The sequence below is a fragment of the Artibeus jamaicensis genome, unplaced genomic scaffold, assembly GCF_021234435.1.
Source record: "Artibeus jamaicensis isolate MK-2021 breed Jamaican fruit bat unplaced genomic scaffold, CSHL_Jam_final contig_482, whole genome shotgun sequence".
In the NCBI taxonomy this organism is placed as follows: Eukaryota; Metazoa; Chordata; class Mammalia; order Chiroptera; family Phyllostomidae; genus Artibeus; species Artibeus jamaicensis.
In genome coordinates this window covers 12,712,100-12,733,470 of record NW_026521857.1, presented here as the reverse complement: position 1 = coordinate 12,733,470, position 21,371 = coordinate 12,712,100, and the positions used below count along the sequence as shown (strand labels likewise).

Sequence of the window (21,371 nt, the reverse complement as noted above, 5' to 3'; positions counted from 1 at the left end):
CTCCTCTCACGCCTCTACCTGAAAGTCTCTGTGCCAGACAGCTATTATTTCTCATTTGGGAGGCTTTTAAAAGTCAAGTCTCATTCCCAGAGCCCCATTGGCACACAGCACAGAAGCAAGCATGGAAGGCTTCAAATGCTATGGCCTTGAACAGATGCTTGGGGGCTTGTAGAAGCCTTCAAAGAATAAAACTAAAATGGCATTTCCACAGGAAGGTAGGGAACCTGAGGAGACTGGAATGATTTCTCCCCACTCTGGCCAGTGATTCTTGTTGAGGGGCTGATTTGCCCTGTGTTTTACGCTGGACTAGGCAAAATAAACACGGTGCACAAAGAGCGCTAATTGCTCCATTCATTCCTTCACTGAGCCAGGGGAGGGCAGAGCTTATTCAGCCTCAGAATGGAAAATTACATGTTGGAGGGAAAATGGCCACACTGAGGGAATGACAATGCAGTTCAAGTTCTGCTGGTTCACATATTTTATTCATCCAGTGAAGGAAAGGGAGAAGGGGGAAAACACCACGAAGGGGCACTGGTTCTGAGAGAACGAATACCAAGGTCACATCTTCCATTTTCCTCAGTCCATTTAATTCACAGATTAAATAGAAGTGTGCAGGGGTGAGATGAATGTCTTGTTGGAGAATAAATGTCTTATTGGAGAAAGAAATTCCTTTTAATGTTAATATCTACTCAGTGGTTTCTTAGTTGAGGATGGCTTGCTTTGTCTTTATAAAAGTGCGGCAGCCTCGTATGCACCGCTGGGGGTGCGTGTTCGAGGGTCGGTGGGCAGAGGCCGTGGACTGGAGACATCCCTGGAGTCTATGTCTTGAAGAACCTCTGCTCGCTGTGGTGGGGGCCACAGGACATTGTAAACATACTCAGGGTGGAGGGAAAGCTGGTGACACATGGCAGAAAAAGGGGTCTCAGACATCACAGCCCAGGACCCCCATTATGTAGATGTGGAAACTGAGGCCTGGGAAATTAAATGATTTCCCCAAGGTCACACAGCTCTTTAGCAGTAGGAACTCAAATTTCTGGGCTTCTAATTAAGTGCTTTTGGACACTGTAGACATCAGTAGATACTCCCAATATGAACTTCTTTGCCAAGATTCTATTTTAGCTTCCATGAAAAAAAAAGATAGAAAACAAAGAGGATTTGTGAAGAACTCTGATAAATACATCCAATCGTAAGAACCTCATATTAAGATATCATTAGAAGACTAAAGTGTTCGGGTCAAAATCAGGGAACTCGATTTTTCTAGGAACACATTTGACAATATCTCACACACAGTGGGAGAGGAAGGGAAGGTAGCACCACCCAGGGAAGATTAGAAAAACCAATGTTAGAAAACAAAAAGGGCCACGTTGGCAATCGGTGGGCTGGTCTAAACTGTCCAGGGCTTTCCAATAACACGGAAAATGACACTAAGCCACAATCTATGAGAGGGGAGTTTCAGAGGCTTCTGGCGGGCGCACAGCAGCACCCTCTAAGCAGCTGGGTGCCTGTGCTCAGACTGATGCAGGGCGTCCACCCTCATCAGGGCCACTGAGCCCAGCGAGTATGAGCTCATTCCCTATGCGGCCCATAGCCAAGCACAGCTATGGGGCAAACCAACACCAAATCTCTGCTCGTCGCCTTAAAAGCTGGCCTGCTTCATTGTCACCCTGCGTGTAAATTAGGACGGGATGAGGAGGTGGGGGTGGGGTGGCGGTAGTTCAGGTGGCCAGTACAGGCTGCACATTTTGAACCCTGGACAAAGTGACTGGTATCTTTGTTTCCCCGGGGCCCGGAGCTTTTGTGATGGGCTGGGTGTGGGCCTTGATGTCTGCAATTTGCTCTTTGAACTTTTGTTGCAGGAATTTTTCTTCTTTGGAGTAGTTCTTAGCAAACACTGACATCAGCAGGCACCCGGCCATGGACGTGCCCCCGATGCAGAAGAGCACGGCTCCCGCCAGCTTGCACATGTTGAGGGCTCCATTAAACTGCACAGCGTGTGTGTCGACCACCACGAAATCGGCTTCGCCAAAGGCTTCAATTTTGGCAGGCACGAGAAAGCCCACTGCCAGAACAGTCAGCCCGAGAATCACAAAGACTGTGCCGGAGATGAGGCCGACCTAGAGAAGGACACAGCGAAACAAGGCAGGTAAGCACAGTGCTTTGGCTCCCCAACGCCCGGCAGGATAGGACTTATCTTTCGGGAAAGTGAATTTTCCCAGTCGCTCTAAATATGTATAAAAAGCCTACATAATTTTCTGGTTAAAAACGGGGAAAGGGGCAGTTTTCTGATTTTATTGGCAACCAGAAACTGCGTCACTGTCTTGATTTTCCCTTTGAGCTTTCGGTATGTACAGCGCTTTGTGGTCGACAAAGTCCCCTTTTGCTGACCTTTTCTCCTTTGGTCTGGAGGCAGAGGAAAGCAGCCCTGATGTCCAGGAGTTGGCCTGACTCTATTCACTCGGCTGCAATGTTGTTAAAAATGTCCTGGAGCTCACAGAGAGGCCATGTTCTCCTGTTGGCACAATCAATCTCACAGAACGTCATCAGACAAGCCCATTCTTTCCCCATGATGAAGTAAGACTACTTCATAGTTTTCTTTAAGCACAGACAAAAATGAGGCCAAACACCCAGCATCTCCTCTCCTCTCTGCCAATATAAATGACTGCTGCTCCTTTACCCATTGCAGCTGTTGTCTTGCTCTAGGCTGCCCTCCCTGTAGGTCAGATTCACTAAGAAATTCAGCCACAGAATCACCCCCGCCAATCCAGGGTGAACTTGTTTTTCCTTCAACCCTTCCCCAAATCACCCAATATCCTATGTGTCCTTCCCCACATTTCTTTATTGGAATGCCCCGGGACCCTTTCTGGGGTCATTTCTCTCACTATGGTGATAATAAACTTATTACCATTGACATGTAGATATGTCCTGGTGATTGTGGCTGGAAGACACTGACAGTCTGTAACTACTCACCCTTTCCCCATAGTTGCCACTTTACAGCTGAGGAAAGGTAACCTTGCAGTGGGTAGGTCACTGGCCCAGGAGGATGAACAGCTAGCAAGTTGCAGAGGCAGAGCTGGCAGCCATAGATCTGACGGGAGGCCAGGGCGCTTTCTCTAACAAGGAGCCACTGGGTTGGACTTCCGCAGATGCTGAGAAGTGTTAGGAGTCACGGATGGAAAAAGCACTGCCTCAGCTCAAGTTCTAATAAATGTAACATGCTGAAGATGGAAAGCAATATACCATTTGGTGGTTTAAACTCAGAGGTTTGGAATTAACAGACACAGGCTTGGATTCTAGCACTGGGAACTAGTGCTAAATCATATAAGAAAAGTTACTTAAATGCTCTTGCTGATAATTTCTCCACCTATAAAGTGGTAAGTGATATAGTACCCACCTCATGGAGCTGTTGTGAGGATTAAATGAGACAATGAATGAAAGACTTAGCCCTTTGCCTGGGTTAGTAATACACTGTCATAAGTAGCTGGAAGTGTATTTGGAAATGTATCTCTTATAAAATTGTGCTACATTGGCCACTGCATTACCACAATTACTCAGTATTTAGAATAAAGAACAGATAATGTCGTTATTTATTTTTAAACACAATTTTCATTTCCTCCAGTTTCTAATTGCTTTTAGTTAGAATAACAAGGTTGAAAAAATAACCCAATGTATAACATCATTTAATCTTGAATGTTTAAAGTATGTTTATTTAACATATTTATTTATTAAAATCCAGGGTAAGACACTAATAAAGGTTTACATAATAGAAGAAAAATATTTGCAAATTCATCAGTTTAACAAACTGGGGAAAGGAAAACTAGTATTATTGAGCACTGCGAACCTCAAGAAGAACTATATCTGCCAGGAAGAACTCCTCATGGTTAATTGGGTTCCAATTCATAATCAGAGCCCAGCAGCCATTGCTGGCGGAGGCCTCACACACACACACACACACACACACAGGGCATTTCAGGGGAAAGCTGCAGGCGGAGCTGTGAGCCACCTGCACTGTGTTCCTGCGCTGTGTGAGCTGACCCTTAGAAAGGAGTTCCTGGCATCATATTTCAACCAATATGCTGGGATTTGCCTCATCTGATCAGAGCCACACAGCTATATCCTCATTTGCATACTTACTAACCAATCAGAGCAGCTCCAGAATGGCCACCAGAACAGGCAGTTCTGGCCAATCATGGCAGTGCTATTTAGATCAATTAAACTGTGCAAACTTGTATTCCTAATTTACATAAAAATGGACCAAGTAGGGACCAGGGTGGGAGCTTTCTCTGTGTAAGGCAAACTTCCCTTTGTCTCTGGGGAGCAGTTTCTCCCAGAGGCTGAGTTTCTCCTGCTTGCAAATTATTTTACCTGAGTAAACTTTTTCTTTTTGCCACACTCCAGATTGGAGACCCTTGTTGGCATTGGATTGGTGGCAGTGACCTTTTGTTGACAGCATCTGTTATGGTTTAGGCATAGTGTTAGGTGTGTTTTTCATTTTATCCTCACCAGCCTTAGGAGAAGTAGATATTCTTATTCCTATTTCACCTATAAGAAACTGAGGTTTATAGGGTTGAAGAAGCATAGTTCAAGGTCCTACAGTTAGCAGATGGCTTGACCGGACCCTAACCCAAGTCTTCTAAGCCTCCTCACCCCCTTTATCTTCCCTCGATATTTCTCCAGCTACTATTTTGTATATTACCTGCTATTATTTTTTTTTATCAAAACAGAGCTTTTGTTACCATAAATGGACAAAATTCCATTATGTAATATTGTGAGAAAGCTGAAAAACAAAAAGTCAGTATAATCTCTTCTGAAAAAATAGAAACTATTCTCCATAACATTTAAGTAGTACAGGGAAAATTGAACTGAAAATATAACATTGCAAGTGGCTTTCTACATTTTTCTAAAAATGGTGTGAATAAATTTACCTTCAAAGACTAACCATTATTTAAAAATAACTTTTAAAAAATGACTCACATTGGAAATTCTGAATGCACAAACTAAATTAACTTAAATATCCATGGTGACATGCTTCATATGTCACTAAATTACTTCCCTCCTCAGGAGCTGGCACTAATTCTCAAAAATTGAGGGCAGCAGAAATGCATCCATCTTCGTTTCTGAGGTTCTTAAGAGCAACTGAGGCCAAGGCTCTCTATCTTCTATTTCTGTCTTGTCTCTCCATAGTTCTTATTCTAGCCTGTGCTCAATAAATATTCCTGACAGACTAACCTAAACCGCCAGACTGCGGAATATGGAGCCAGGTGATTGATTCTCAGAGCAGTCTGCTCCTCAACTGAGCAAGTGTTTACAGATTAAAATCTACTCTCGGGTTGTCACTCAGAAGCTAAAAAGGCAAACCATGACTTGCAGATGGCAGAACTTCTGCTCACTTCAAGAACTGGAAAATGGCTGGCTTCCTGAGCCTTCTCCCTTTTCCTCGTTATATCCATGGATCAGAGAGATGTCTGCTGTCTGGTGGGGAGCACAATGTGATGAATAGCTGACTCCCAAGATTCTGAAGGTGCCATCAGTGCAAGTCTAATGAGAATCTTCATGAGTTGTACCCAGAGAGGAGCTCCAAATTTATTAAAACATGTCAGGGAGAGCTTGGGATGGGGGGGCATGAAGGAGCAATGATGGAATTGTAAGTTCCCTGCACCTTAACTTTCTTGAGCATGTAATAGAGGTGAGGAGGGACGTTGGCATACATCAGCTTAATTCTGGTACCATGTTGGAATAGTGGAAATAATTAGAAAATTGGAGAGTGAGGCCATACAGTATCCTAACAATTGTCCCTGGACATGGCTCTAAGTTGAGGTGTCCTAGGTCTAAGACGATAGGGGCTCTATTAATAGAATGTTAAAAAATGCAACACAAAGATCCTTTAAGAGTCTAAGAGATCAGAGCAGCCCTGTGTAGGGCCATGCAGAAGAGTTGAAATGCTGTTGGGATTGGGGCCTCCCCCAGGTAAACCGGGGCAGCCTGGGAGGTGGGATGGCTAGAGCAATGCCCATGGTGAGAGATAAGAACCTCCCCAGGCTGTGACAGAGCTGAAAGGCAGCAGCAAGGACAGTGTTTGAGCTGTAACTTCTGGCAACTCCCCTGGATGTGGGGAGCATGTGTGAAAACTCAGTTCCTGTTGTTGGCAAAGAGGACTGGATAGGGAGAAGAACTTGGATTCCAGAAATTCTGCTGCTGGGGCGACAAGCCAGAGACTGCTGTTATTTTGACCAACATCCCCTTCGTTGCATCCCCATGAGCTGATGAGTTCTGAAAATGCAGTTTCCTTCAATAAGCAGAATTGGCAGCAGTAGCAACGCAGCTGTTCTGGCAGGGAGGAGGCAGTAATGACTGTTGGAAGCTAGAACTATTGTGGCAGGGGAGAACAGCGTGTGGGGGGAAATGCTGGATGGAGCTAAATGTGAAAGGAGCCATCTGGGTTAGAGGTAATTCAGAGGAAGCACATCAAGAGTGAAGACTGGCGTTTCTTCTTCATTAGCCCCAGGGGGCTGCTGCTGGCCTCTCCTTAGCAGGATAGGAGCTATGACTGGTGTCACTTGCCAGCAGTGATGACAGATTCAAACTTATGTCCTGACCTTCTTGCCTGACCTGCCTGTAGGGACATGGAGCTTTACAAAGTCAAAAACCTATGCCAGGCTACGATCTAGGTCCTTTCACATGCCTTACCTCCTACTGTCTTCACAGCCCTCTTCATCCGGGTAGTGATACTCATTATTCTGCATTAGCTCTTCTACTTTACAGAGGCTCTGTCCCTTTAGCCTGTGAATACATTCAGTTGCTTCAATCTTCAAAATCTCTTTTAGATCCCTGCGTTCCTGGCTAGCTACTGCTTGAAGCCATTCCCCCTTTGACGGCCATGCTTAGTCCTCCATGGTTTCACTGAAATTGCTCTCTCTGAGGTCACTAATGACCTCCTTATTTTCAAACCCCATTTTTCTTTACTTACCATGTTTGAATGTTCTGCAGTCATTGATGTCAAAGACTAATGCTCTCTTAAAATGCTTACCTGTTGCTGTCCCTGGTACAATTCTTCTCCTTCTGCATCTACCTCCTTAACAACTGACACTCAACTTGCTTTGCCAGGTTGTCCAGTATTCCATCCTTGACTCGTACGTTTTGTTCAGTATTTTCTCTAGGGTTTCATCTGTGGGTAAAGTTCCAACTACCGCCAATATACCAATGATTTCCAAATCTCCAACTCTAGCCTAGATCATTCTCCTGGGCTCTGGCTTCATATTTCTAACACCAATAGGAGGATTGTTGTAATCCAAAGTGATAAACACTCTCATAGTAGTGCCCGGGAGTACAGGGTGGGGTGTCCGAAAGGTTCATCAAACCCAAATATGCAAAACCATACTCTTTCCTTCTAATTTTTCCTATCTGTGCTCCTGCCAGCAACCCATGCACTGACTCTTTCCCCACATTCACAGTCCATAGTTAATTAACTCTTATTGGTTCTACCTCATAAGCTCTCTTAATCTTGTATCTCCACTCCATCACCATAACTACTCTGTGGGTGCAGACCATTATCATATCTTGCTCTGATCATTACAATTGCATTCCAGTGGTCTCCAATGCTAGTCTTATCCTTTTTTATACAGTCTTCAAGTGTCATCTGAGAAAACACTTAAAAACAGAATAAACACCACATGGATTCTCTCTTAAGAGGCTCCCATAGCTCCTCTAATTTCTAGTGTTAAACTATCTTCTTAATATCTAGCAAAACTTTGAAGAGAAATCTAAGATGTAAGTTTAAACTCTGACTTAGCCTCAGGGGGAAACTGGAGAGACTGGGGCATGTAGGAGGAGAGTCTCAAGAGAAGAGAGAGGGGCCAGAGGGTCACTTTCACTTTCAGTAAAGCTGTGGAGAAGGCACTTGCCTTGTACTTTTGAGCAGTTTTTCATATGAATTGAGGAGGGAAGGTAAAAAGGAGAATAACCCTGAGGTGGGGAGAGTATGATTAGGAATGAGAAGACTGCTCTCACTAGTTCATACCTGCCACACTGAGGCTGTTTGTTGTGCACTCAAGTGGCAACAACCTTGGTGAAGGTCTAGTGCAAGGATAAGAAAGAATATGTGAGGATGAGAAAGAAGAATTCTATCTTGGCTGCAGCAGAAGATGGCAGGGGATAGGTGGGACCGTGTCACAGAGTTTTGCAAATGGCAGCAGCTGCAGGCACGAGAAGAAATTAGTAGTGACCGAGGCAACCATGTGGTAATACAGAACCTTGTGAGGCACAGAGAATGTGTGTAATACTGTGTGTGTTTATAACTGTATGTGAGGCAACCTCCTCAAGAAAGCATAGACTGATTATATATTGCCCCATCATTGTACTTAAACTAGAAGGCTCTAGAGAAATTTCTGTGCCACAGCTTTTCAAAGTCATCTGTGATATGACTCAGGTATGCATTCCAACACTGATCTCTTGACCCCTTTTCTCTAACTTCTAAACCTCTACCCAGCCACCCTGAACTGTGTGCAGTCTCCTGAGCATGCCATCTTTTGTCGTGATTCAGTCTTTGCAATGCTTTCGTTCTGGGTGCCCTGCTCCTGCTTTTTCCCAGATGATATTTTCTGTGGAGCTATTTCTTGCTCAGACTGCATCAGGTTCTCACCACCCTGTGCTTCCAGTGATTGACTATTTTTAGGGGAATGTTTATCATGTTGGATTGTAACAATCTGTATATATCTACCTTCTTTGATTGTTAACTCTTTTAAGTCAAGGCAATATCTTATTCACAGGTGAAGAATAACATCATATTCACGACTCAATCCTAGAGCCTACCACATATTCTTGTGCACAGTGGACATAGATACATCTGTAGAAAGAACAGCGCTGTGAGATGGATGCTATGTGGATCCACGTGTCAGAGCAAAGATTCTAACTCTGGCCCATTTGATTCCCATCTCCATTCTCATCAAGCACCTCCATGCTGCCCACTGCCAAAGAGCTGGCTTGAGGGCAGAGTCCCATTGAGGAGGCACTGGGAGCAGAGGCCTTACTGGGGTGGAAGAAGAGAAGGGGAAGCCCACAGCTTGAATCACCTACAGATGCAATTTAAAATGAAAGGAAAACTAACATAAAAAAGATTCATAATAGAAATATATGCATAACCAGTGATTTTCTTTGTATTGGTAGAAAGCACTTCATATACCTGCTGAGATGAATTCACTTAAATTTCTGAGGAGAGAAGGCAAGAGTGGTTGGTTTTCCCTTGGTAGAGGTGAGGCTCTAGAACAGTAATTCTTAGGTTATTCAGGTTTACTGTAGGGTTCTGAAAGCCCAGTCCAGTATTAGTGATTAACAATATGAAATTAAATTTTGGATTTTGCTGGAATATAATCTCTAAGAGGCCATGGATTTTGCCTTTATTATTTTTTCTGTAGTAGGTCTGTCACAACAGGGACAAAATACTTTTGGATCTTGTTTGTATAAAATGAAAGGTAGGAAATATTAAAATCTGAGTTCTAGAATTGGTAATTCTAGAATTGGTAATTGGTAATTGGTAATTACCAATTCTAGAATTTACTGTTAGTTCTTTGTTTTAAATCCATACCTTTAGATTATTTGATGAATTTATAGCATCACAAATCACATACCACCAGTGCTTTGGATCTACACAAATGCTGATGATATTTTATATGCCAGTGGCATTTTAGGCTCTTGGCACAAAGATCTGTGAGGCAAATATTTGTTTTTTGACACATACTGAAGCAACCACACACTTATGTGGGTAAATACAGTATGTGCCAAGCTTGGCTATTAATTTCATTAGTCCATGCCAGTAAGGATTTATCAGAAGTAACAAGGACGAAATGATAGTGTGACCAATTCTAATACAGAGCACACGACAGTAGTGAGATTTTGAATAAACACAGGTCTTGGATAACTTATATTACCAACTATGTTATATAATATTTCATTAACTAGATTTCCAGTTTTATTTCCATTTCAGGACTTAATGTTCCATGTGGCATCAAATGCTTATTAAGTGCATATTGGACATTGTTCTAAGATCTTTATAAATATTATCTTATTTATTTCTCACAACTTGATGAGGTTGGTACTATTAAGTATTGCTGTAAGAGTCCCATTAAAGTCAATTATTTGCCCAAAGTTATAGAGCTATTAAATGGAAGAGCTGAGATTTGAACCCCACAGTCTGAGGACAGAATCCGTGTTCACAATCATGGTGCATTGTCTCCTGTTACACTATTGCCAATCAATTTCAAGTTTATGTCAACATTAACATCAAAAGTTATGAGATATTTTGGGAGAAAGTCAGGATGATTGGCAACATTTGAGGCACAGAATGTTAGAGCTGGAAGGGAACAGCGACATCATCTAAGGCTGCATCTTAGCATCCCTTCCTGAATCTTCATCCTTTCCTTGATTTCTAAGTATTGGAATGTCCCAATGACCCTTCTTTTCTATGTCCTTACTGTCTTCCTAGGCAGTGCCATATACACGTTCTATATACTAATGACTCCCAATCCATGAGCTTCAGATTAGTATATTTAAATTGCCACTAGAGATCACCACTTGCAGTAGGCGTCAACAATAAAACATGGCCAATATCAAACTCTGGGCTCTCCACCCATTCTATTGCTCTCCTTGGTTCTCCATCCCAGTAAATGGTAACATCATTCACTAAATAGCTCAGGCAGCAAGTCTTGGAGTCATGTTTGACTCCACTTGGTTTTATGTCTAATTCATCAGCTGTGAGCTGATGAGCTTGTCTTCAGAGTTTGGCCTCCAAACTTTATGCTAGATTGGACTACTTATCACCATCTCCACTAACATCACCTTAATTTAAGCCACCACAGCTCTTGCTGGGGTACTTCAATACTCTCCTAAATAATCTAGCTGCTTCTACCTTTTTTCTACTATAATCTCTTTTCTGTACATTAGATAGAATTTTCCCATTAAAATATTAATTGCATCATTTCACTCCTCTACATAAAATGGTCACATGGCTTCTCATGTCTCTCATGGTAAGAGCCAAAGTCCTCACTATCATCTATAGTGAGGACATCTATCACTCTACATAAACCATCTGTGCCCTCTTATTTTTCTGAATCCATTATTTTTCCTTTGCCCCCTTTCATTTCACTGTGATCAGATTTTGCTATTTCTCCAAACACATCGAACTTGTTTCCATTTCAGAGTTTTGTACCCTGGAATGGTTTTATGGTCTTCAGCTGGATGGCTTCATGGTGTGCTCCCCAGCTCATCCTGTTATTTGCACGAATGCCATGTCCTCTGAAAGCCTTTCTATGGTCAGCGTATCTCAGTACCCGCCCTCCATTACTTCCTGACTGATTTCCCTTCATCACACTTGTCACACTACCTGACATTCTAGTGTGTGGCTTATTTGATAATGGTCTGTTTTCCATGATAGATAGTAAGTTCTATGGGGGCAGAGGCTTTTTCTTCTCCTGTTTACCACTTTCATCTCCAGCACTTTGCAAGTTTTTGGCACAGAATAGGTGCTCACTAATTAGTCATATGTCGAATAACTGAATACATTGTCCAATAAGGCTTCTTCACTCGAGGAACTTGGAGCTCAGAGAGCCTCATGTTCGCATATCTGGTAGAGCCAGAGCTGTAATACTGAGCACATTATTATGTCTCAGCATTATCCCTCTCTAAATACCCAATTATTCCTTTTCTAATAATTGTTGGAAGTTGTTCAATGATACTTACCAAGACTGTAAGGGATGCCAGGAGCATATAGTATTTTGCTTATGGATGGCTTCACAGTTGGTGAGTGTAGTGGCACACAGTGACAGTAGCAAAAATAATAATAATGATGGCAATTGTACCTATGCATGTTTAAGTTAAACATCAACAATAATGCTGTGGAGAGGCTTTCTTCAGCTCACAGTTTCTATTCGACTTTCCTAAGGGAAGAAGACTTCCGTTTTCATATCACCAGAGGGATGGATGTGCAGAGTTCTGAACCGCCCTGCTCTCTTCAGCTATAGTATTATACTCACCGTATTCAATGATGGTTCCAGTTCCTAAGTTAAGCACACGCTTTTGACGTACCTTCCAGAATACTGAGCTCCACCTGTTAGGCGATCTCTGGATCTGGAAATCATCCTCATACTCCCAGATCGAGGTGGTGCAGTCCTCATAAAACTGGTGCAGGTAAGACCGGACTCCGTAGCGCTGGTACCCGCCTTCGGCAGCAGCCCGTGTCTGCTTGGACCCACAGAGATTGCTGCAAGAACTCATCCTTCCCAGCTGGAATGACAATGTCCATGTGCATCAGCCCCACGGGCTCTGGCTCAGGATCAAAAGGCATATTAAAGAGGAGAACCAGGCTGAGTAATATCAGTTTATTTGAACAATACTCTTTTCTTAAGAGAAAAGACACTTTTCAAGACATTCTTATAAGCTTAATACAAACTTTCTCTAAATTATCAGTGATTAGAACTGGTTTTCCACAAGTAAAACCAGACATAACATCACAGGTCACTTAAATTATGCAAAAATTTAAGCATGAAGCACATAAGAAATGGAAAGAAAGAAGCTGAGATTTTCACTGTCTTGACAAATAATCTTTGTTTATGGCCATACTATCCTGAATGGGCTCAATCTCATCTGACAAGTAATCTTTAATCTCTTGGAATCCACCTATAAAGAATTAGTCAAGCACACTTTCTACAGGTGGAATTTGTCTTGGGCTATCCTCTCAAATGCTTAACTATGTTCTGTTGTGCAAAGAACGCTGTGTTACTCTTAGCAGTTTGAAATTTTGTCTTTCTTTGGATCTCTTGTATCTTGTTCTAACATTTTAACTAATTTGTCAAGTTGTACAGAAGCTTATTAAAAAGATGCTGAACAACTTACACTTAATACTTTATTAGTCACAAATGACTTGGACAGTAATTTACACCTCACTAAACCTAACAGCAGGTAGTTCAGTAGAGATTTGTGGATACATCTGTCCATGTGGGATGCTACGGTGTAATGCAGAGAGTAGATCCAGCCTTCTGTTCTTTGCCATGAAGTGTCTAGTATAAATAAGAATTCAGAGAATTGTTAAATGAAACTCTATTTCTGATACATTGTTTGGGACTCCACCTTCTTCTTGATTGACCTAATAATTATCCATAGAAAGAGGAATCTCATTATTAATTCATAGGGGAGGGGAGGAATTACTGAGAGATAACAATTTTGACGAGAAAGGGAATTCTGAGTTGTTCTGTTCTTTGGTTTTCTGATCTTCATATAAGCAGATTAATATGTACCTGGGGACATAAAATATTGTTTAGATTTTTCAGTTATCTTCTAGATGGTTTTCCCTGTGTAGGCATAGTCTGAAAATGAGAAAGCAAGGAATAATATAGTAGAGTATTTTCCCAGTTGACCCAGATTTTGTCAAGGCTTGTACGTAATTCGAGTTAACAGAAGATGTATTAAATGTTTCCAGTTACTTATCAAGAAACAAAGTAGTCATGTATATCTACAAGGAAAAAACTAACCTAAATTTCCATCAAGTGCCCTATGTATCCACTTAGTTGGATGGATAGAATCATGGGCTAAAATCAAGGTTGCAGCCAGAGATATTTAGCACTGTCCTGTCCTATGGCCAGAAAGTGACCCCATAAAAATGTCTTGTAAATGTTTGCCCTTAGCCATAAATGGGTTTTAGTTAGAAAATGTAGTTAACTTCAGGAAAATATGGTCCTGATCTTTAAAAATATGATGCAACCAGGTGTTAAAGATGGTGACCAATAACCTCGTCTTTATAAATATTGGTTACTATTACATGTCAGGCTCAACTTCCTGTGCCTGGTCCGTCTTCCTGTTTCAGGTTGAGCTATCGTAAGAGAAATCAGCCAAGAGGAGAGAGCAGGGGAGGCAATTTTTTTAACTTTTAAACATTTCAGAAGGATATTACTATCTCATATAAAAACCAAGATTTTAGAATGTACATTGATTAGAACAGAAAAGTTGGATAAATCAAATTCCTTTGTTAACTTAGTTTTCATATTTAAAGTGCCAAGATGACCTCTTCAGTTCCTTTTATTTAATGCTTATACGATGAAGATGATTAAGGGTCTATTAGTAGTGGTATATAAGTAGAACAATTTTAAAGGAAGTTTCTTTTAAGACATTCCAACAAAACTGCAGTCAAAGGGAAACAAGATTATTATTACTCCTCTGCTTTGTCATTGAAGAAAATGAAGCATAGAAAAATCATCTGCTAAAGGTTATACCATGAGTCAAGGAGCAGATGAAACATGCCAATACGTGGACTGAATCATAAATTTAGATAATTAAAAGCAAATCATTCAGATTTGGATTTTTAATTTTTATAAAGTATCAGAGGCTTTAACACAAAAAAGGACAAAAATAGGTATTACAGGGGTAAAAAAAATCCCTCATAGCAACAGTAAGATTTATTTTTCTTAGATCTGAAGTCATTCTTTCTTAGGATTGAGCTTTCATGCAAAGGAACACCATGTGACATATTTTAGTCATTCCTTGCATAGCTAGTTTCTAGCACATCAAGTTAGCTGTTTCTGCTTTATAGGATGAGGCTCAGTAATCCAACTTTGTTAAACACTATGTGGGTAAAATCATAAGAGAGATAGAAAGTGTCATGAAACAAATGGTGTTGAGGCTGAGTGATGGAAGGCTCTACTCTCACCTAGAATGGATTTTTAGTGATGCTAGATACATTCCAGAAAAGGAGTCCTAATGAGCCTGTCCCCATTCCAAACACAAGAACATGGCCTGTGCTGTGCTAACCACACAGAGCAGAGAATGGGCTCTAATTCTAATTCTTGATCTGCCACTCACTGGTCATGACATTTTAGGCAAGCTCATTAACCTCTTTGGGCTCTGGTTTTATCCAACTTAAAATAAAATAGTTATACCACATAACCTCAAACTCCATCTAGATATAGTTGTCCAGGAGTCTTTTTCATGAAACTACAGACTGAATAAATTATTTTTGTTGCATAAACAACTGGGTTAACTAATTTCCCACCTCATCCTGAACCCTCACTGATTGATTGTCATTGTCTCAAATTCTGCTTTATTATTGTATGTATGAAGCTTCAGTTCAAAAGAGCATATAAGCTACTAATTAGATTAATTACTTGGTATTAAGTAAAATGAATGGTTGTGTACGGTTTGTTTAATAAGTTAACTTCAACATCATGTATGTGGCCTAAAAGAGCAGTCCCTGGGGGTCTTAGAGGTTCATACATCTTACCAAACACACAACTTGGGATTTACCCCTATGGGAGAATGATCACTTAGAAGAACATGAATTTGAAAATATAACACATTAGAATGAGAATTTTGCCCCTCCAGAATCTCAACAGTTATATCCTCATAGGGAAGCCAGTAACTTTTTGTCCCAATACAGAAGATGCTACAGCAATATGGGACCTACTTGGTTGATTAACACCTCCAGTATTATAAAGAGGATATATGAAGTTACGTTATAAAGCCAGTTTATAAGCTGGGAAATTATTATACAATAAGCACAGGTGGAGAAGAAATGAAAGATGTGTCAAGGGCTTTTTAGTTTGACCCAGCATTTACTTAGTGAGCAAGTTTCATGAGAATTCTGATATTTGTATTTTAATAGTTATAGTAGTAGCAGCAGCAAGAACAATAATGTTAAAGCTGTGACTCTTGTTAAGTGACAGGTCCTGGAGGGCCCCCTTTTCTTACAGAAAGCCTTTGCCTTCCAGGAAGTGCATAAATAGTGGGAAGAGGCGAGTGAAAATATTTTCCAGTATTGCGTTTAAGTGAACTCTGTGAATATTCATTATCTAAATGCTCTCGTGGAGCCTGTTGCATCCTCAGTGCCAGGGTGGCCATTGATGGAGCACAGGCAACATTAGTGCCTGGTTATCTGGGAAGAGGCAGTTGTTTGTGTTCTTCCTGAAGGACATTCTCGGCACTGATAAGGAAGAATCTGCCCATGGTTTTCTTTTTATAATCTATCTCAATTGCATGTACAATTATACATTAAATGGATTTTCAGTTCTTAGTAACACAGCATACCTATCCTATCCCAGCAAGGAGAAATCATATGTTAACTCCCATTTTTTTCAAGAGGCTTTTGCATTCAGCATATTAAATATCAGCCCTTTATCATTCTCTGTCCCCTTGTTCAAATTTGTCTGTCTTCATAGCATTTATTACTGCCCAATACTGCATCATATATTGTCCGATCGCCCAGGTACATGACAGACTACAAGCTCCACAAGGGCAGGAACTGTTACCACTTTGAAACTTCTTGGCACAGAGTTCTACATAGGTCAGTGTGGGTGATAGCCAGAGTCATCCTTCATTTTTCATTCTTCTATTCCTCTAGTATTTTTAAAACCCTCATTATGTGACAGATTATGTAAGATAATGGTTACAAAGATTAACAGGGCATAGTCTGCCCTCAATAGACTTTTGGATTAAAAGGAGAAGAATTCATGAAGCAATAATTATAAGAAAATGAGAACCAAAATGAGGTATTTGCAGCAGGAGGAAGTACAAATGCTGAGAATCCCTTGAACAATTCCTCTATTTGGAGAACAAACCCATATGTGTGTTATTTTGATCTCTATGTGTTCCAATATACTATAGTATCTACTTACTAGAAATTTGAATTTGTCTAATATATGCATTTAATTTTTATTTTACTTTAAAAGTGTTCATAACCACAAACACAGAAAAAATTATGCCTCATGAAACTAAGAATATCATAGACTTTATATGATTTGTCTTTATGATCTCCTTGAGAGAAGGTTGACAGAAAAGTGAGGTGCAAAAAGCATGAGTGTTTTCCCATGGCTCTGTGTGTGAGTCATTTGTGAGTTCAGGCACAGTCTCTGTTCTATTTATTCTATTTGAAATTATCACTCAATTTTCATACTGCTTTTCCCTCCCATAAAGTCATTCTGAGATAATGAGAGTGAAGCTCCCATTAGAGTTGCTTTTCCATGGGGCCAGTGCTGCACAGAATAGGCACACAGCTGATTTAGGCTGTTTGTCCAGCACCAAACCGAAAGGCCAATTCACTTAAAAGACTCGAAGTGGATGCAGGAAGACATGAAAGGCTGCTAACAGCTTTTTCACTTTTAAATCAGGCATTCTGGAATTATGTAAGCATGAATTTAAAACTTGAAAATGTGTTTTTACCATTGGATCATTTCAGTGGTAGAGATTTTATCTTCATATGATGAGACTTTTTTTATACTCTATAAGTCACGGGCTATGCAGCCACCATGTAATCTTTAACAGAGGGGTAACGATATGCAATTAATTACCTTATTACTTTATTCCTTCAAGATGTATTTTTAAGAAAGGTATGTAAAGTCCAAACCAAAATGAAAAGAATCCATATTCTCTATAAATTTCTTCTTTGTTTACATGCATATCACAAAGTGCTTATAAATCAACATGTGACAATGTCTGAGTCTTACCTTTGAAGTCTTCCTCTTCCTCCTTTTGTTGTTAACTCTTCAGCCTTTCTTTTTAACGGCACATTCTTCAGTCCTATTAAAGAAAAAAAATCTCTGCAGAATGTGATCTGGATAAAAACCTACATTTCATATGCCATTCTTATAAGTTATAAAGAATAATTTGATGTTGACAAAAATATTGACAAGGAACTTCTTGTTCGAGAGCAGAGATAGCTTTTTCTTTTTTTACAAAAGTATAATATATTTTGTAACTTTTTCATGGGTTTTAGGAGAGTTTATAGAGTAAAGCAACATAAATGTGAAGGGATCTTTAATCTATAACATACTGTACAAACATTATTGTTATTTTGATATAATTATGTCCCATGCAATCGATAATACTGATTAGATTGATCCATTTGTATTTTACAAATTCTAAGTGAAAAGATTACTTGCTTCCTAGATAATGCAGAAACTGTTCCATTATATTGTAAAGTAAATGAATCTTATAGCCATTGAATTTTCTGATCTGTTTACATGCATTTTAGACTTATTACGTCTCTATGGATAATTTACTCATTAAGTTGATCTTCACTCCTATATCCATTTTCTTCCTATCATGGTCATTTTACTTTCCATCTGACTAAGAAAACCAGGTGGCTGCAAGATTTAATTAAAAAGCCATTGCCTGCTATAGAGCTATTGGTTTCCTGCATTACTCTAGTCATGTAAAATAAAATAATAACTGGGGCATATTTTTCAAGAAGTCATTAAGAATTCTTTCTGGTAAACAGTTTTCCATCCATTTTGCAGGAGAACCTCAAAGACTTGAGGTGAGTAAGCCTAGTTAAGAACTAACAAACTGTTTTCAGTATTTTGAAGGTTCACTGTATATGAACCATAGCCAAACCTACTCCAAGATTCATTTCTTTGCTCCTAAATTTTACTTTGTGGGTATCCTGAATCCGGATAAGAAGAAGCAAACAAGTCACTATTATCTTTCCCCTCCTCCCTCCTCTCCTCTTTTTCTCTGTCTCTGTCTGTTTCTCTCTCTGTCCTTGTCTCTGTATCTCTCTCTCTCATCTGCGCCTGTGTCTTTCGATTAAACCTCCGTTCTGTATCTGTCGCCTGCCCCATTTTCTTTGTAGGAATTGACTCCACAGTTGCCCTTCACCAAATCCTGGCCTGGAGCCCAAGGAGCTCTCCAAGGTGCTGAAAACATTTCTGCTGCTGAGCCAGGAACCAATTAAACAAACAACAGCTGTTTAACTCCAGCTCTGTTTTCTTTGAGGTCATGAGCCTTGGTCTGACCCTTCCCCACCACAACGCCCCTTTCTAACCACACAAGAAGTAGGTCTTGAGATAATATCAAAATACTCCAACATTTTTAGACATGGCAAAGGAGTGGTGGAGGGCAAGTGAGGGTTAAATTCATCCTGGAGAACAAATCAAACCAGCTTTCCAAACTTCAAATACATAGGATTAACTTTAACCTAATATACAACTTTTCTTGTCTCACAGGAAAGAAACTCCTAAGTTTTCCCTGTATACCTCCCAAATTCTTACATAACACAAACCACAAACCGTCAAAGCATGGAGTTGGCTAACCCTTATTTGTTCACAGAATTTAATACCATGGTTTTTGAACAGATTTGTGCACATATAATAAACGTGAATGAGTAGTGTGTGTGTGTGTGTGTGTGTGTGTGTGTGTGTGAGAGAGAGAGAGAGAGAGAGAGAGGGAATATTTGTGCGTGAAGAAAGAGAAAGGAAAGAGAAAGGGAGGAGAAGCAGAACTGGAGAGACAAACCCAGCATAGATCCCCGCACCCCTGGGCATTACCTGCCCCCTCCGATCCCCTGACCCGTGGAGCAAGTGCAGCTAGCTAGCCGCAGATCTCTCGCCGGGGTCCCATCACCACTGCCGCCGCCGCTCCCTCCGCACCTAGCTCAGCCTGCGCGAGATTAACAGCTGGGCTCCTCGCGTGCCCGCGCAGCCGAGGGTCGCGCAGCCGCCCCCGAAGCAGAAGGGGCGGGACCCGTGCTGCGCGCGCGGGCGCGCGGCGTGAGGGCGGTCCGAGTGGTGAGTGGGCGGGGCCCTGGCCGGCTTCCTTCCCGCTAGCAGCCCAGGCCCCTCCTTCCCTGGAGAGCGACTGCCAAGTGACTGTTGCGCGCTGTACCCCGAGGAAGCTCCGCGGGCCAGGGCCGGGCACTTTGTCTGGTTTTCTGTCTGGTCCACCCTTTTCTCCTCTTGCCCAGCACAACGTCTGGCCATAGCCGACTGAGTGAGTACACGTGTGTTTTCAGTGAGTGGAGAAGGCAGACTGATACCTACTTCTTCCACCACCACCCCATTTGAGATGTGTAGAGTTTTCTCCCCTCTCTGTTTTTTGTCCTTCAGGAGACACAGGTGAGTAGCTCCTCAGGCTCTCAGAGCTCTGCCCACCTGAAAGGACCTTCTGACTTCTGTCAGCATTGTGTTTGTTCAGTCCCTCCTTTGCTCCTGACCCCAACTGAGGTCAGGAAGTCTCGGTGGGTGAGATGGAAGAACAATGAAGAAAATGGATTAAACAAAATATTCAAGAACAACACACACAAATGAGTGAAGACAAGAACACACCAGAAAAAATACCTGTGAATATCTCAGATCTTCTGTGAGAATGTAGGCATGATAACATATAAACACAAAGACTCTTTGCTTCATGAGACTTTCTGCAGACCACTTGTAAGTGGCATTTAATAAAAATTATTCCTGAGATAGTTAATATTTGCACAGCCATTCTACATATACAGTAACACCTAACATTTACATAATGCTTACTATGTGCCGGGTATTGTTTTAAGTATATAACATACATTAATTACATGCATATGAACTCATTCAATCCCCTTATCAGTCATAGGTGGTAAGTATTCTTTATTGCCCCAGTTTTATAGATGAAAAGGCTGGGGCATAGAGAGCCGTGACTTGCATCCGTGATGATGCAAGCTTTACAATTACTCATCGCAGGCCACACAACTGCTAAATGGGACAGAGGTCTGGAATCTACAGGACTATCTCCTAGGGAAGATGTAGGGTATACATGATATTTTGCCAAAAAATATAAGAGACAACTATTTTTATTAAACAGTGGTCAGACCAAAGCAATTGTTGAGCAAGCATTTCAAGAAGGACAAAGGACAGGGATGGCGGTGTCTCTGTTCCACCTGTTCACGACTCTTCCCATTTCAACAGGACGGCAGCAGTCCCCTGCCACCGATCCATGGAGCCTATGTCCCCAGACCCCAGATAGTTGTCTGATACCATGGATAGTAGTGAATCCTGTATATATTGTTTTTTTCAATACATACATACTTGTGACAAAGTTTAATTTATCAATTAGGATTTTTTCCTTTACTAACTCAAAATTGTCTTTCACTTAAAAGGAGCACTTAACAGCTTTTCTGTAGCATGTTTGAATTGCCAGGATCACTGTTTGTGCTCTTTTAGGACACTGTTGAGTAAAATAAGGGTTAGTTGAGCACAAGCAAAGTGATACCTCAACAGTATATCTGATAGGTCTGATAACTGAAGTGGCTACTAAGTGACCAGTAGGCAGGATCACCTACGTTGTGGAGACTCTGAACAAAGAGATGATTCCCGTCCAGAGTGGGGCAGAGTGGGATGGTGTGAGAGTCCATTATGTTAGGCAGAACGGCGCACAATTTAAAACTTCTGAATTGTTTATTTCCGGAATTTTCCACTAAATATTTTCAGACTGTGTTTGACTGCAGGTAAGTGAAACCTCCAAGAGAAAAACCGTGGATTGGAGAGAGCGTAGCTTACTGCACTTTTCAACACTGCTTAAGCCTGCAGGCGATATTTCTGTCTATCTCCTCAGTATTTATGGAACTACACCTTATGGAAGTTTTGAAATGT

The 21,371-nt window shown here is 41.1% G+C and overlaps 1 protein-coding gene across 1 annotated transcript; it reads right to left on the bottom strand.

Annotated features, from left to right (window-relative positions):
- Window positions 1-471: 471 nt before the first annotated feature.
- NRSN1 (neurensin 1) lies at window positions 472-19,448 on the bottom strand. Its single transcript, XM_037136080.2, has 4 exons — window positions 19,296-19,448; window positions 17,475-17,547; window positions 12,073-12,270; window positions 472-2,114 (listed from the first exon to the last, which is right to left on the bottom strand). Exons 3-4 carry the CDS (start codon window positions 12,259-12,261, stop codon window positions 1,716-1,718), a joined length of 588 nt encoding a protein of 195 aa, XP_036991975.1. The 5' UTR covers window positions 12,262-12,270; window positions 17,475-17,547; window positions 19,296-19,448; the 3' UTR covers window positions 472-1,715.
- Between the last annotated feature and the right edge of the window lie 1,923 nt (window positions 19,449-21,371).